Consider the following 15,348-nt stretch of genomic DNA (forward strand, 5'->3'; position numbering starts at 1 on the left):
ACGTAACAAAATATGGAAAAAGTGAAGGGGTCTGAATACTTTCTGAATGCACTGTAATAATAATGTAGCTATTTTAGGAAAGACATAATTTTAAAGGTTTATTCAATGTGAAAATGAAGCCGTTTTTTCCAGTTGTCTTACAACTGATTTGACAAACTGTCATCACATGCCACATGGTGCCTCCAGTCTGGGAACACATTTGTTACACATTTCTTTATAAATACTGTAACCATAGGATGAAATATCTGGCTAAATAAGGGCTATACTATACAATTACACACAAAAATTAAAACATATTTTTTATTTAATAGCTAAGTATTTGTGTATTTTGCCTCTTGCATTATTTCCATAATAGAATAATGCTCCACATTATTATTTAATTTTACTAAATTATTTGTACGGGGTTTGGTTATTTACTTGTGGAAACTATTGGTATTGAATTAATTAGCACTGCTTCTGCTTTTTTTCTCAGAAAAGTAGGAAAATAGAGCAGAGGAAATGCACCTGCTGTGGAAAACGTCTGTAGCTATTTGTCGCCCCACCGCTGTCACAAAGTTTCCATATCTTCCGGGATGTGATGATTATAACCAACGCGGAAAGTCAACAGTTTCAGAGTGCAGGAAAGAGACTGGAAGGTAGACTGTGGGAGTCACGCTGACACATTGCAGCAAAGGGTAGAGAGGTAAGTTGAGTTTGTTGTGATCTATAACATTCATTGAAACTGTTTTATTGAATTACAGTTGCAATCAAAACATGTTTTACACGACAGTAAATTGTTGAATACCTTTTCCTGATATGGGAAACCTCCCTTATGAATGATTTACTATCCTCGATTCATTAACGTTGCGAACAAACGATATATATCCATGCACTTGTTTTACCCGCTACCAGTCTGCTCTAAAAAGTGTATTATTCCATTTGATTATTTTTCATATCCCCCCTTCCAAAATTTGGGAACGAAAGAAAGTGGTATGGTGAATTGATTTGAATCACAATCGAAGTGAAGTTTTCGATTTTTTTCAATAGAATTAAAACACCCTCTGGACAGGTGTTGAAATACATTTTTTGAGACTGACAAATCTTCTATGAACAATATTTGCGCTCGCTCATTCAGATGCATTTCTTATGTAGTGTTGTCTTATTCAGCAGATCACGTGTGTTGATAAACAACTGCGCTTTTTCAATAATGTCCAATTAACTGGATGTGTTGCCAACACAATCTTAAATCCAGCCACATCATGCATTGTCTCTAGGCCTACAATAGATTTGTTTGATTACATTTTGGCTGTTAGAAAAAATACAACAAAACAATCAAATGTAGCCTACTGCATTTTTTGTTAAGTCCTTTTGGCAAATTAGGTAAATTCCATACTTTGAAATAGTCCTACATTTGCTGTTAGACTAACATTCCTTATTGAGTTACTGTCAAGAAAATTGCACATTAAACTATGCTATTCTTATGCATTGTTAAATTGGAATTAACTTTCCTTTATTATGGCCTATACCCACAATGAGACTGTGTTTACACAGGCAGCCCAATTCTGATATTTTGGCAAAGAATCTGATTTGTCAAAATAACAACTAGTGGCGAAAACATCGGAATTGGGCTGTAAACACAGCCTAAGAGGCCCTGGAAAAGCACTTTACGTGGAGCTTTCTTTGCTGTATTCGCCAAATGTTTACTAACATTGGTATTCGTACAATTTGTCCTCCCTCTTTCTGTAGATATCCTTCTTAGTGTCTATTGACTCTAGAAATATCCCAGGGCACTGTCATCTTTGTCTCTGTGACACACGCATTCCCTTGAAGTAGGCAGCTGCCTGCTGAGCTGCCCTACAAGGCATTGTACACTTCTCAAATGTGAGTCAAGTGGCCTCAAGCGTTAAAACAATGAGGAAAAAGTTTTCCTCAAGTTCTGCATGAGTGACACAGCATAGCACACAAACACTGTGCTAATGAGGGCTAAGTAATTTAAATCAAGTTTTTTTTCTGCTTAAACTCACTCAACATTATTAGAATTAGAAAAACTTTATTGTTCACCCAATGTGGAAATGTGTCTTTGGCTTCACAACATAAAAACAGACATTAAAAGCCATCAGGACTCCATCATCCTCAAAATAAATAAACTATACAAACTACAAAAGTGCAAGTGCAGTTTCCCGTTAGACGGCTATACATTATATCATCATTGGTCTAAAAGCCACAATCAACATCAAGAATTCCTAGTAAAAAATACATCATCATTAAGACTGAAGGGCACCTGATCATCTCCATGATTCAATAATTCATATGTACGTACATCAGGATCTGAGACCATTATCAACAACTTGGGACAAATGACTTTTTATAGATATTCTTAGATATCTCCTCCCTGAGGGGAGCTTTTCAAACTGGAAATAGTGGATGGGAGGGGTCAATAGCTATAGTCAGTGCTTTGCTCTGAGTGCTCAGCACTTGTAGTGCCTTCAGAAAGTATTCACACCCCTTGACTTATTCCACATTTTGCTGTGTTTACAGCATGAATTCAAAATGGATTAAATCATTTTTTCCACTCAGCCAGCTACACAAAATACCCCATAATGACAAAGTGAAAACATGTTTTAGAAATGTTTGCACATTTATTGAAAATGAAATGTTCACTCGAATCAATACTTTGTAGAAGCACCTTTGGAGCCAATTGCAGCTTTGAGTTGTCTGTATCAGCTTTGCACATTTGGAATAGTTTTTTTTTCTCCCATTCTTCCTTGCAGATTTTCTCAAGCTCTGTTAATCTGTAGGCCGTCAATGTTTATAATAATATGTTCTTAACTGACTTGCCTAGTTAAATAAAAAAAATAAAGGATAGATGGAAATAAATGCTTCAGAGTTTAAGACGTGAACAGCAATCTTCAAGTCTTTCCACAGATTTTCAATGGGATTCAAGTCTGGGATTTGGATGGGCCACTCAAGGACTTATATGTTCTGAAGTCATTCCAGCTTTGCTTTGGCTGTTTCCATTGATCATCTTTGAGATGTTTCTACAAGTTAATTCGAGCACTCTTGTCCAATCAATTGAATTTACCACATGATTTGGAAAGGCACACACCTGTCTATATAAGGTCCTACAGTTGACAGGGCATGTCAGAGCAAAAACCAAGCCATGAGGTCAAAGGAATTGTCCGTAGAGCTCAGAGAAAGGATTGTGTCGAGGCACAGATCTGGGGAAGGGTACCAAACATTTTTTGCAGCATTGAAGGTCCCCAAGAACAAAATAGCCTCCATGATTCTTAAATGGAAGAAGTTTGGAACCACCAAGACTCTTTTTAAAGCCTGCCGCCAAGCCAAACTGAGCAATCGGGGGAGAAGGGCCTTGGGCAGGGAGGTGACCGAGAACCCGATGGTCCCTCTGAAAGAGCTCCAGAATTTATCTGTTGAGATGGGAGAACATTCCAGAAGGACAATCATCTCTGCAGCTCTCCATCAATTAGGCCTTTATGGTTGAGTGGCCAGATGGAAGCCACTCCTCAGTAAAAGGCACATGACAGCCTGCTTGGAGTTTGCCAAAAGGCACCTTAAGGACTCTCAGATCATGAGAAACAAGATTCTGTGGTCTGATGAAACCAAGATTGAATGCTTTGGTCTGAATGCCAAGCGGTTCTATTTTCTCCATTGTAGAATAATAGTGAAGATATGACACATATGGAATCATGTAGTAACCAAAAAAGTGTTAAACAAATCAACATATATTTGAGATTCTTCAAATAGCCACCCTTTGCCTTGATGACAGCTTTGCACACTCTTGCCATTCTCTCAACCACCTTCATGAGGTAGTCACCTGGAATGCATTTCAATGAACAGGTGTGCCTTAAGTTAATTTGTGGAATTTATTTCCTTAATGCGTTTGAGCCACTCAGTTGTGTTGTGACAAGGTAGGGGTGGTGTACATCAGTCAATACAGAACATTTCAAGAACTTTGAAAGCTTCTTCAAGTGCAGTCGCAAAAACCATCAAGCGCAATGAAGAAACTCGTTCTCATGAGGACCGCCACAGGAAAGGAAGACCCAGAATTACCTCTGCTGCAGAGGATAAGTGCATTAGTGTTAACTGCCCCTCAGATTGCAGCCCAAATAAATGCTTCAGAGTTCAAGTAACAGACACATCTCAACATCAACTGTTCAGAGGAGACTGTGTGAATCAGGCCTTCATGGTCAGATTGCTGCAAAGAAACCATTACTAAAGGATACCAATAATAAGAACAGACTTGCTTGGGTCAAGAAACACGAGCAATGGACATTAGACCGGTGGAAATCTGTCCTTTGGTCTGAGTACAAATTTGAGATTTTTGGTTTCAACCACCGTGTCTTTGTGAGATGCAGAGTAGGTGAACAGATGATCTCCGCATGTGTGGTTTCCACCGTGAAGCATGGAGGAGGAGGTGTGATGTTTTGGGGGTGCTTTGCTGGCGACACTGTCTGTGATTTATTTAGAGTTCAAGGCACACTTAACCAGCATGGATACCACAGCATTCTGCAGCGATATGCCATCCCATCTGGTTTGCGCTTAGTGGGACTATCTTTTGGTTTTCAACAGGACAATGACCCAACACACACACACCTCCAGGCTGTGTAAGGGCTTTTTGACCAAGGAGAGTGATGGAGTGCTGCATCAGATGACCTGGCCTCCACAATCACGCGACCTCAACCCAATTGAGATGGTTTGGGATGAGTTGGACTGCAGAGTGAAGGAAAAGCAGCCAACAAGTGCTTAGCATATGTGGGAATTCCCTCAAGACAATTGGAAAAGCCTTCCAGGTGACGCTGGTTGAGAGAATTCCAAGAGCCAAGAGTGTGCAAAGCTGTCATCAAGGCAAGGCGTGGCTACTTTGAAAAATTATTAAATATATCTAAACCCTTTTTTGTTTACTACATGATTCCATATGTGTTTTTTTTCATAGTTTGATGTCTACACTATTATTCTACAATGTAGAAAATAGAAAAAGTTAAGAAAAACCTTTGAATGAGTAGGTGTGTCAACTTTTGACTGGGTGTGTTTGTGTGTGTGTAAAATCTTGGTCAACCAACAGCCCACTGACCAGTAAATTGGGGACAGCCCTAGTATGAATACTAATGTGAATGAGATATTTCTGTTTTTCATTCTCAATAAATTAGCAACAATATCTAAAAACATGTTTTCACTTTGTCATTGTGTGGTATTGGTGAGAATGAATATATTTAATCCATTTTGAATTCAGGCTCTAAATGTGGAATAAGTCAAAGAGTATGAATACTTTCTAAAGGCACTGTATATGTTATTGAACTTCTTTTTGAGGTTTGCTAACTATCTTGCTGTCCATATTTGCTGCCCTGGACAGTTGTGTCCTCTTCTTGGCAATCGGGTTTCCATACCATGTGGTCATGATGAAGCAAACAATACTTTTGTACACTATTTCTCGAATGTTCTGGCTCACACTGGAACTGTTCCTGAGCAGATAAAAACATTGCCTTGCCTTCAAAATATAGTGTGTTCACAGTAAATTCAAAGTTGTCAAAAAATGGAAGTGCCTTTTTAAAATAAACTGTCAACTTGACTATTCAATGTCTTCTGAGGTTCTGGATTCACCTAGAGATTGAAGCTCATAACTGGAACATGGCCAATGACAGGCTTGATGTCAGGATTAAACAAATGGTTTTACCAGTGCACTCCACCCGCCGCTCTATGTCCTTAGAGGGTGGGAACCCTGCGATATGCTGAGCTCGTGTTGTTTTTAGCTTTCCTGTTCAAATTCCCTCAAGCAAACTTTCACCCTGTCAGAGGGGTTTAAAACCTCAAGGATCCTGGATCCTATTTGTCATCATCTATCTATTCTATATGCGTGCCAGCGTCTGTCAAAGTAAGATTAGGTAGAGACTATTTTCCCATGTCTTCCTGTTTATAATTTCCTATATGATGACATGCTGAAATAAAATCACTATCTATATGTCAACAAATGTTAATTTATGTTTGTGTACCTGACTCAAAGCTCAAGATCTACTTAGGCAGGGCTGTTTTCTTTCCCTGCAAAGGATTTTCTACATGATGTAAGCATATACAGTACAACGTTATAGGCTTAGTTTGTTAAAGGTGTTGTAGTTTGGTGTTTACTCCAGTGGAAATGACACAGTACTGTACGTCCTGGTGAGATTTACAGTGTACAAAACATTAGGAACACCTTCCTAATATTGAGTTGCACCCCCGTTTGCCCTCAGAACAGCCTCAAATCTTCAGGTCATGGACTATAAAATGTGATGGTATTCCTCCAATGCTTGCCACAGTTGTGTCAAGTTGAATGCATGTCCTTTGGGTGGTGGGCCATTCTTGAGACACAAGGGAAACTGTTGAGCATGAAAAACCCAGCAGTGTTGCAGTTCTGTGTTCGCCAGTTTGTCTGGCACCTACTACTATACCCCGTTCAAAGGCACTTAAATCTTTTGTCTCGCCCATTCACCCTCATGTCTCAAAGCTTAAAAGTCCTTCTTTATCCTGTCTCCTCCCCTATTATCTACTGATTTAAAAAAAAAAGGGATTTAACAGGTTACATCAATAAGGGATCATAGCTTTCACCTGGATTTACCTGGTCAGTCTGTCATGTAAATGTTCCGCTAGTCCACCTTCACTCTGGTTTGTCTGCAGCAGGGCCATCTCAGGGTGTTGGCTCTAAGCTAGGTTGTCTGTTGTCTGGGTCTGTCCATGCTTGCCAGCTCCACCTCCCTAAATTACCCAGCCAGCTCCAGCAAGGCAGAGTGAGAGGCTTCTGACACTGTGGCAGCAGCAGCCTCTCTGCATGGAGGCTCACTAGTGGAGGAGGTAAGGGTAACACCATCCACTAACAGTCCCCTTTGTCTGTCTGTATGTCTGCTAGTCCTGCACTGTCTACCGCTCTCTACCTGTCTCTGTCCTTTCCCCTCACATCAAGCCCTCCCATTGTTTAAACGCGCACTCTCTCCTGCAGTGGTCCACTGTAATGCTGTGCTCTTTCTGAGGAGCCTGTACTGTATATGAGGTCGTTGCTCATGTACTGAAAGTGGGTCCTCCATTAAATGGACATTAGCTGGGGGTAAAGGAGCCTTAGCCTCCGATCAGCTTTACTCCATCTTCAATGCTGCTGATGTTTGGGATTAGGACTTTCACACTGGTTTTCACTGTGATGTCATGAGGGATTTCAAATGTAAGCTATGGTGCTTGGTAAAGCAGGAGAAAGGCATTTTCAGGCAGAAACCACGAAGGACAAGTTATAGATAGATAAAACATGTTCCCATTTTGTGCCTTCTGAACTCAGCCCTGTTCTCTTCTTTGGCTAGCAGGAGCCTGTCTGGCCTAGGGTGACAATCCCTAAGGCGGTAGCCTGGGACGGAGGTGCAATGTCACAAGCTGCAGACATGATTAATGTGGCCTTCCTGACTGACTCGGAGCGGGAGCTGATCCTGGAGGTGCTGCGGAGGGACGAGGAGCTGAGGCAGGCTGAGGAGCACCGTGTCCGGTGAGAAGTCCCCTCCCGAGCTGCATCTCAATAGTCCTAAAGTGGCTTCCACCTGCCCTTGTCTCATTTCCTTAATCTGATCTAATAAGACAGGACCGGTGAAAGCGATACAGTGCATGCTGGTGGGAATTTAGCATTAACTTCATCAACTCAGTATTTCATGAGTGCAGATGGAGGAAGTCAATAGACTTTCAACATCCAGTTAGGCAAAGATGTCAACAGACACCAATAGGCAAGGGTCTAACCAATGTCCCCCCCCCCCCCCCCCACCCGTTGTTTTAGGAAGCTGAAGACGGAGCTGCTGGACATTAAGAGGAAGGGCGCCAAGCGTAGCAGTGGGACGTACAGTGAGCGCAGCTGCGGCCGCTGCCAGGAACTACTTGGTCCACTATCTGCCGGCTCCAGCCAGTGTAGGGCATGTAAACACCAAGTGTGCCACAACTGTCGCGCAGTGTGCCCCAATGGATCCTGGGTGTGCAGTGTGTGTGCTAAAGAGGCGTAAGAGTCAATTCCTCTGTACATCACCCCACCCTGTCCTTTTAGCATCTAAATGGCGATGATCCCTGTGTTTGCTGAATCTATATGCAAAGCGTGATGTTTTTATTAACATCAAAGACTCTCACTGTACAACGCCCACGAGGAGACGATAATACTTTCAGCGGATTTACATTTCGTGGATCCGCGATGTACGCTGTGCATATCTGGTGCATTCTAAACTCATGTAAAAAATATATATCTTTCGGTGTCTTTTTTAAATATTTACAACAGCGCAGCGTTTTTGCACTGTCAGCATGTCACCCTTAGGGTTGTGGTCCATATATTTGATGATGTTTTAACGTGGTGGTAATGTGTGGTGTTATTTTCTCCAGTGATCTAAAGAAGTGCACTGGAGACTGGTTCTATGACCAGCGAGTCAACCGCTTCTTCACCACCCCTGGACACGACATAGTGAGGACTTCCCTCAAAAAGAGGCCCCCATGTGAGTCCAAGAACCACCAAGTTGTGGGCAACGCTCTATTCAATTGGAAACCATAAACAACTCACTGCTGATGCAGAGTGGATTGTCATTGTCGGTGACGTGGCAGCATAGCAATTTGTCCTATTTTCTCCACTCAATTTCAATATTGATACGTAAGAAGCTCCGTTACTACATAGCTTTTGTTCATGTACTTTTTGAATGGCACTTCCCAGTAATGAAATCCCTATCTGAATGAATGAAGCCACTGTCAGCATATTACCAGTCGCCTGTCATGCTGAAGCTTGGTGTTCTGTTTTAGTGAGGAAGAGGGAGAACATGGGAGCGCTCCTGTTGAAGAGTACAGAGTTGAACCCCAGCCAGCCCGTCTCCCCTGTTCCCCGACCCAGACTGAGGGACCTAGCAGCCTCCAACAAGGAGTGAGTCCTATTTTTATCTGGGGGGACAACACAGGCTTTACAATCAATAGTGTGATGCAGTTACTGTAATATGTGGATGGAGTTTAAATTCAATATATAACATTTTGACACTGTTATTTCGACCTTCTCAGTCTGCTAGACGAAGTCTCCGAAGAATCCGTGGGAGTCAAGGAGCAACAGCAGCACAGGGACAATGAGCCTGCAGAGAAAGCCAGCCTGAACAGTGTCATGACAGAGACTGAGTCCTCTCTTGGGACTCCTCTCTTGCCAAGGTAAGTCTACATCCAAACAAGTAGGCCTATTGCATTAGCGCTACATGCTAACAAAACTGCTTTTGGGATGTCTGCTCATTATGAATGGTGTTTATGATCCAGGAAGGAGGAGAGCACAGGACAGTCTAGTCCAACAGGGTCCAGTATGAATGTTCTAGTCAAAGCAGACCTCGTCAGTAGCCACAGCTCCACCTCAGATGCAGACACGGTAAGGAGACCGTTTACCTATCAATCGGGTGTTGGGGTCAATTCCATTTCAGTGCAGTCAGTCAAGTCGGCAAGTGAAAAGTCCACATGAAAAATAATGGAATTGACCCTAACCCTGTATTAGTCCTCATGTCTCCAGCCAATACATATTATACTGTCACACCTGACTGTAACTCTTGTCCCTTTCCATAGTCCTCCGTAGTAAATAGTCGTAGTGTTAGTCCCTGCGCGGGGTCTGTCGCATTGGAAGATGGCGGCCTGTTCAAGAAGAGCGTCAGACGAGTTCAGAAACCCTCCGGTGAGACTCTTGTGTGTCTGTCGCCTCAGTAGCCCTGACTCCCAAACTCTACTCAAATATTGTTTGTTTTAAGGGCATCCGGCCTGCTCGAGTTAACAAAGATATGCTCCATTTTAATGCGTCTCCATGGGTTTCACTCAGAATTCACGTCTGTGCTGGACCTGCGTGAGGAGGGGGCTGAAGCCTCAGAGGGCTTTATGGGTGACCGGAGCAAGTCGGTGCCTGGGCTCAATGTGCCAGTGAGCAGTACCTCTTCCTCATTACAGACTAATGCATAAGGCTTCACTATACTGCAAAATACTTCCTTATAGTGCTAGTATTGGTGAAAGATGCAGTTGCGTTGTCTTTTTCATGATTTTAAATTGTTTGCTGTGCTTGCAGGATGATGAGGAGGATGAAGACATTGATAACTTGGTGAGCATCCATAGAAAGAAGGTGTGCTCAAGTACCTCAAATCTTCGCGGCTCCAAGGTAAATGCATGCGATTCTCACTTATCCTATTTTCAAAGGTTCTAGTTAGTGTGTGATGCTATTTTTAGAGTTCCTCAAGATATTTATTGAACCAGAACTTTGAGACAATTCAGGATATCCTGGTTTGTGTTGTGAGCTGCTGCCTAATTAAGTTACCATGGCAACAAAAGCTCACGCTCAAATTTGCGTCAGGGCATGCAAATTTGACTGACCTGATTTTCATGGTCACAGGCCTCCTTTGTGCTTTCCAGGAAGTTTATGTTACTTGATTGAATACGCTACATTTACCTTTCTGGTCACAATTTTTGCTCATTTTGAATTCCAAGTTCTAGAATTGTAGTCAATATGAATGCATTTAAACCAACTACTAACAGAAGTCTGTCTGTGTGTGTCCACCACAGAGCACACTGGGCAGTCTGATGAGTATTTACAGTGAGGCAGGAGATTATGACAGCGTGGAGGTGAGCGGGGACATCGTGTTCTCTATCAGCTACGATGACACCACCCAGAGCCTGGCCGTCCTCGTCAAGGAGTGTCACTCGCTGGCCCACGGGGATGCCAGACGCCAGCGCTCAAACCCGTGAGTGTCCCCTCGGGACTAGGGTTTAATAGTTGTCTCAGTAGGAAATGATGGGTGCATCTCAATAATGTTTCCTCTCCTTCATATCCCCACATCTGAAAACACTGGGTGGATGAAAGTCATGGTGGATGCTGCTCTGGAATTTTCTTTCAACAAAGCTGCTTTACACAATTCAGATGCATCCCATCATGTCATTGCCAACAGAGATAGTATCCCCCACTCCTTCAAGTGAGACCAACACTATTCTACCGTAGGTTGCAATAAGTCTCGTCATGTTTTTATGATGACAGTAGATGAGATGCGTTGTAGAGAATGATTCCCAATAATCCTGTTGTTCACTCTAGACACACACTTCAGTGTTATTACTGTATGACGTCATGTAGATCAGGTTTCCGAATTTGGTTTGGTTTTATTTGTCCCCCCCCCCCCATTTTCTGAGCAACTTTTATTTACTTATTTTATTTCTGTATTTTATTGTTGAACATAACACTAAAAACATCAGGAAATCATCTCCAAGTGATTTTAATTGAAGAAATCGATTCAAGTATTCCCATGCATAATAGAGAGAACCATGTGATCGTAAGCAAGGTTTGAATAGATTTTTAGTCAAACATATCTGTTTGGGCTTTTTGCGGTCAGTTTGCCGTCTACAAATTATTTGTAATTATGTTCCGGCCCTCCGACCATCCACTCAAGAACAAATTGTCCCGCAACTGAATCTAGTTGATGATTCCTGACGTAGATAATCTTAGATAAGACTCTGTCCTGTTTACAAAATGTTTGATGTGCCCAGGGGTCATTATCAGAGTTCCAAAAGGAAGAATCGTAAAGGTTACATTTAATAGAAGAAAAAATAATTATACATTTGTAGTTTGGAAATGTAGGCACTTTATATTTGGACTTAAATAACAGAACAAAAATATAAACGCAACAATTTCAAAGATTTTACTCAGTTAAAGTTCATATGAGAAAATCAGTCAGTTGAAATAAATTCATTAGGCCCTAGTCTATGGAGCTCACATGACTGGGAATACAGATATGCATCAGTTGGTCACAGATACTGTACCTTAAAATAAATGGGCCTCACAATGGGCCTCAGGTACTTGTCACGGTATTCCTGTGCATTAAAATTGCCATCAATAAAATGCAATTGTGTTCCTTGTCCATAGCTTATGCCTGCTCATATCACAACCTCACAGCCACCATGGGGCACTCTGTTCACAACGTTGACATCAGCAAACCTCTTGCCCATACGACGCCATACACACAAATTCTCTAAAACGACGTTGGATGAGGCTCATGGTAGAGAAATGAACATTCAATTCTCTGGCAACAGCTCTGGTGGACATTTCTGCAGTCAGCATGCCAATCGCACGCTCCCTTAACTTGAGACGTCTGTGGCATTGTGTCGTGTGACAACTGCACATTTTAGAGTGGTCTTTTATTGTCTCCAGCACAAGGTGCACCTGTGTAATGATCATACTGTTTAATCAGCTTCTTGATATGCCACACCTGTCAGGTGGATTGATTATCTTGGCAAAGGATAAATGTTCACTATCACGGATGTAAACCAATTTGTGCACAAAATTTGATAAATACATTTTTTGGGGCATATGGATAATTTATGGGATCTTTTATTTCAGCTCATGAAACATGGGACAAACGCTTGACATGTTGCGTTTTTATATTTTTGTTCAGTATAGTTTCTTGGTGTTGCAGGACCAGATGGAATATGGCTTAATTTGAACTCTTTAACATGTAGGAAAATATTCATGTTTTTTTGTCCTGCAGGTATGTCAAGTGCTACCTTCTCCCTGACAAGTCTCGCATTGGCAAGAAAAAAACCAGCATTAAACATAACACAGTGGACCCCACTTACAATGAGACCCTAAAGGTGATGGCCTCTCTGGAACTGCAGTAGAATTAGATGAACACTGATGAACTTTAACCCTGTACACATCCCTTATTACTCAATGGCCAGTTGTTAAGTTGATAATGCCGTCTTTTTCAGTAGGCAGTAAGATTGATATTGGCATTCAAGATAAGGAGAGTTAATCGCCGTTAGTGAAAGACAAACAAATATTGATTTTGTTGCTGCCCTTTTTTAACTGAACAAGTAACTCTGATGCAAAGGCCAGAGAGGGTGGGTGGAAAAATTTACTAAGATGTTGTTGACGGATCAGTGAGAGCAGGGTGTCACTCTCTCACTTCATCTCTTCTCCTCATTCAGTTTTCCATCAGTCGCTCCCAGGTGCTCAATCGTTCCCTCCAGCTCTCCGTCTGGCACCATGCCCGCTTGGGCCGTAATGCCCTCCTTGGAGAGGTGGAGGTGCCTCTGGACTGCAGGAACCTCGACGCAGGCCACGAGGAGTGTGCGGCGTTGGTGGGAAAAGTAAGCCTGAATAGTCTCATCACTAGGGCTCAGTTGTTCCTGGTCAGGTCACATGGTCAGAAAACATTGCAGGCCCTACACATCAATCACTAAATGTATTTCTAATCTACAGTACAACCCTGTGGTCTAGTGGTTTTACCGACTATTATCCTCTATAGGCGTCACCACTGCAGTCCTCTGCCTTCTCTCAGTACAAAGGAGAACTGTTGATTTCCCTGAAGTACGTCTCGACCAAGAATTCACCCACTGAAAAGACCAAAGGTAGGAGTGTCCGTGTCGACAGAACAAACGAACAGAAAAGCTCAGTCAGCACTATCTGTGTCAGACCAATCCCTACCAGTGGCTGTCTGACACCACTATCTCCCCTAGGCAAGAGACTCTCTCTAGGCAAGAAGACAAAGACGGAGCAGGGAGGGGAGTTACACGTCTTGATCAAAGAGGCCAAGAACCTGACGGCAATGAAAGCAGGGGACACGTCGGATTCCTTTGTGAAAGGGTTAGCTGGAGGCATGATGTCACTAATTCTCTACGTTCACTCTAACAGAGATGAATTTTGTTTCATCATCCTCACTTGAGATTGTGCAACTCCCGCTCATTTTAAGAACATTTTTCAGCCACCTAGCCTTCATCAAAATGTAATCCTTCTCACTCATGCTTTTAAACCTAGGTACTTGTTGCCATCGAAGGCCAAGTCCACTAAGAGGAAGACTCCGGTGGTGAAGAAAACTCTGAATCCCCACTACGACCACACATTTGTGTACAAAGACCTGACCCTAGACCAGCTAAGTGAGATGTGGCTAGAGCTGACAGTGTGGGACCGGGAGGCCATGTCCAGTAATGACTTCCTGGGTGGGGTTCGACTCAGCACAGGCACAGGTAATGACACAACACCTTTTTATCTTCCTGGGTGGGGTTTCGACTCAGCAAAGCCACAATTAATGACACACAACACCTTGTTGATTTATGGCGGGGAAGTATCAGTTTATATCCATTGGCAGTATTGCTCTACTGTTTTACGTGTTTGATTTACTATTCCGTTGCAGGTCACCTATTTTGCCAATGTTAAAGTTGGTAGTAAGGTGAAGCTACCTCAGTTCAAATTACTAAGAGCAGTAGGCCTATTGTTAAAATAAATCTCATTCCCCGACATTTCTGTCCAAATGTGTGAAATCTGGTGGACCAAAGCGTCAAACTTTAGCTTTTGTTAGCCAATACAGAAAGACCGGGAGAAACTCACGGTGCAAATAGCATTGGCTTCATCGGCTTAATCGACCAAACAATCCCACAACACCTAATGGTTACACCCACTAACGCCAACTTTGAATCATTATCCCAGGCTGATATGCGCTTTGTGCAATAGCCTGGGGACGAGGTCAGGACAGGACAGACCTACTTTAGTTCACTGTGTTTCTGGTGCCCTTCTTTTCAGCCACACTGGAGGTTGGGAAGGAGGAAGTGGAGGCGGATTCTACAGGGGAGGAGGTGACTCTGTGGCAGAAGATGATGCAATACCCTGACTCGTGTGCAGAGGGCACTCTTCCATTACGCTCCTCTATGGGCAAGAGCAAGTGAAGACGCCACACTCTACCTCGTAACCTGAAAGAAGAGCTATGGACACAGGGCAATCCCTCAACTTTTTATCACCATCATTCTATAACAAAAAAAAAGAGTGTCATATATACAGCTGTGTCTAACCTCAGGCACAATTACGACACATTGGCCTAAAACAAGTGATTTGAAAGCATAGTGTAAATTCACCTGATGGCTTCAGGTTTTTGATAGAGGTATCATTTCGTATTTTTAAATGTAAGGTTGTCTAACTATACAAATACTTTTTGAGATCAATCGACACTAACCAAAGTTTTGATCAAATTTAACAACTCGTGTTTAATTTACATTTTATCATGTACTTATTGAAGCTGAATTCTATCCATGTTCAGCAAACCACTCAATTAACTGTGGTGCTTCATGGGGGTTGCTGGTGTTTCAGTTTCAGGCAGAATCTCTGTTCCACTCTTAAGGCATTGAACCAGTTTTGGTCCATGTCACCTTGGGTTATGATTCATGGTAATTGAAAAACTACTGTGCCTGTGATTTTAAATATGTATGTAAATATTACCAGTTGCACAAAGTGAAGGAGACTAATTTTATTTCTCAACTTTTATGCTCTTTTATTTGAGTCCTATGGCTGTATCAAATATTTAATTCACCAAATAAATAAATATATGAAGTGACTAA

General features: G+C 42.2%; 1 protein-coding gene across 3 annotated transcripts; it reads left to right on the top strand.

Moving 5' to 3' along the window:
• The first annotated feature begins 568 nt into the window (after nucleotides 1-568).
• Nucleotides 569-15,323, top strand: LOC129858000 (synaptotagmin-like protein 4). 3 transcript variants are annotated; one of them, XM_055926833.1, is made up of 17 exons: nucleotides 569-682; nucleotides 7,317-7,495; nucleotides 7,778-7,993; nucleotides 8,365-8,474; nucleotides 8,773-8,890; nucleotides 9,022-9,162; nucleotides 9,265-9,370; nucleotides 9,562-9,667; nucleotides 9,809-9,906; nucleotides 10,049-10,138; nucleotides 10,540-10,718; nucleotides 12,510-12,612; nucleotides 12,949-13,110; nucleotides 13,269-13,371; nucleotides 13,480-13,606; nucleotides 13,778-13,986; nucleotides 14,540-15,323. In XM_055926833.1, exons 2-17 carry the CDS (start codon nucleotides 7,377-7,379, stop codon nucleotides 14,680-14,682), a joined length of 2,130 nt encoding a protein of 709 aa, XP_055782808.1. In that variant the 5' UTR covers nucleotides 569-682; nucleotides 7,317-7,376; the 3' UTR covers nucleotides 14,683-15,323. The 3 variants fall into 3 exon arrangements, with proteins under 3 accessions (XP_055782808.1, XP_055782807.1, XP_055782809.1); XM_055926832.1 differs by having other exon boundaries at nucleotides 7,320-7,495; XM_055926834.1 differs by lacking the exon at nucleotides 569-682 and adding an exon at nucleotides 6,446-6,822 and having other exon boundaries at nucleotides 7,320-7,495.
• Nucleotides 15,324-15,348: the final 25 nt, after the last annotated feature.

Source organism: Salvelinus fontinalis, chromosome 6 (assembly GCF_029448725.1).
Source record: "Salvelinus fontinalis isolate EN_2023a chromosome 6, ASM2944872v1, whole genome shotgun sequence".
Lineage (NCBI taxonomy): Eukaryota > Metazoa > Chordata > Actinopteri > Salmoniformes > Salmonidae > Salvelinus > Salvelinus fontinalis.

Excerpts from the sequence above, each read along its gene's own strand:
- LOC129858000 (XM_055926833.1), top strand. The coding sequence starts at position 7,377 with ATGTCACAAGCTGCAGACATGATTAATGTGGCCTTCCTGACTGACTCG. Across the intron at positions 9,163-9,264 it reads GGGACTCCTCTCTTGCCAAG|GAAGGAGGAGAGCACAGGAC; the intron begins GTAAGTCTACAT and ends TTTATGATCCAG. Across the intron at positions 13,607-13,777 it reads TCGGATTCCTTTGTGAAAGG|GTACTTGTTGCCATCGAAGG; the intron begins GTTAGCTGGAGG and ends TTTTAAACCTAG.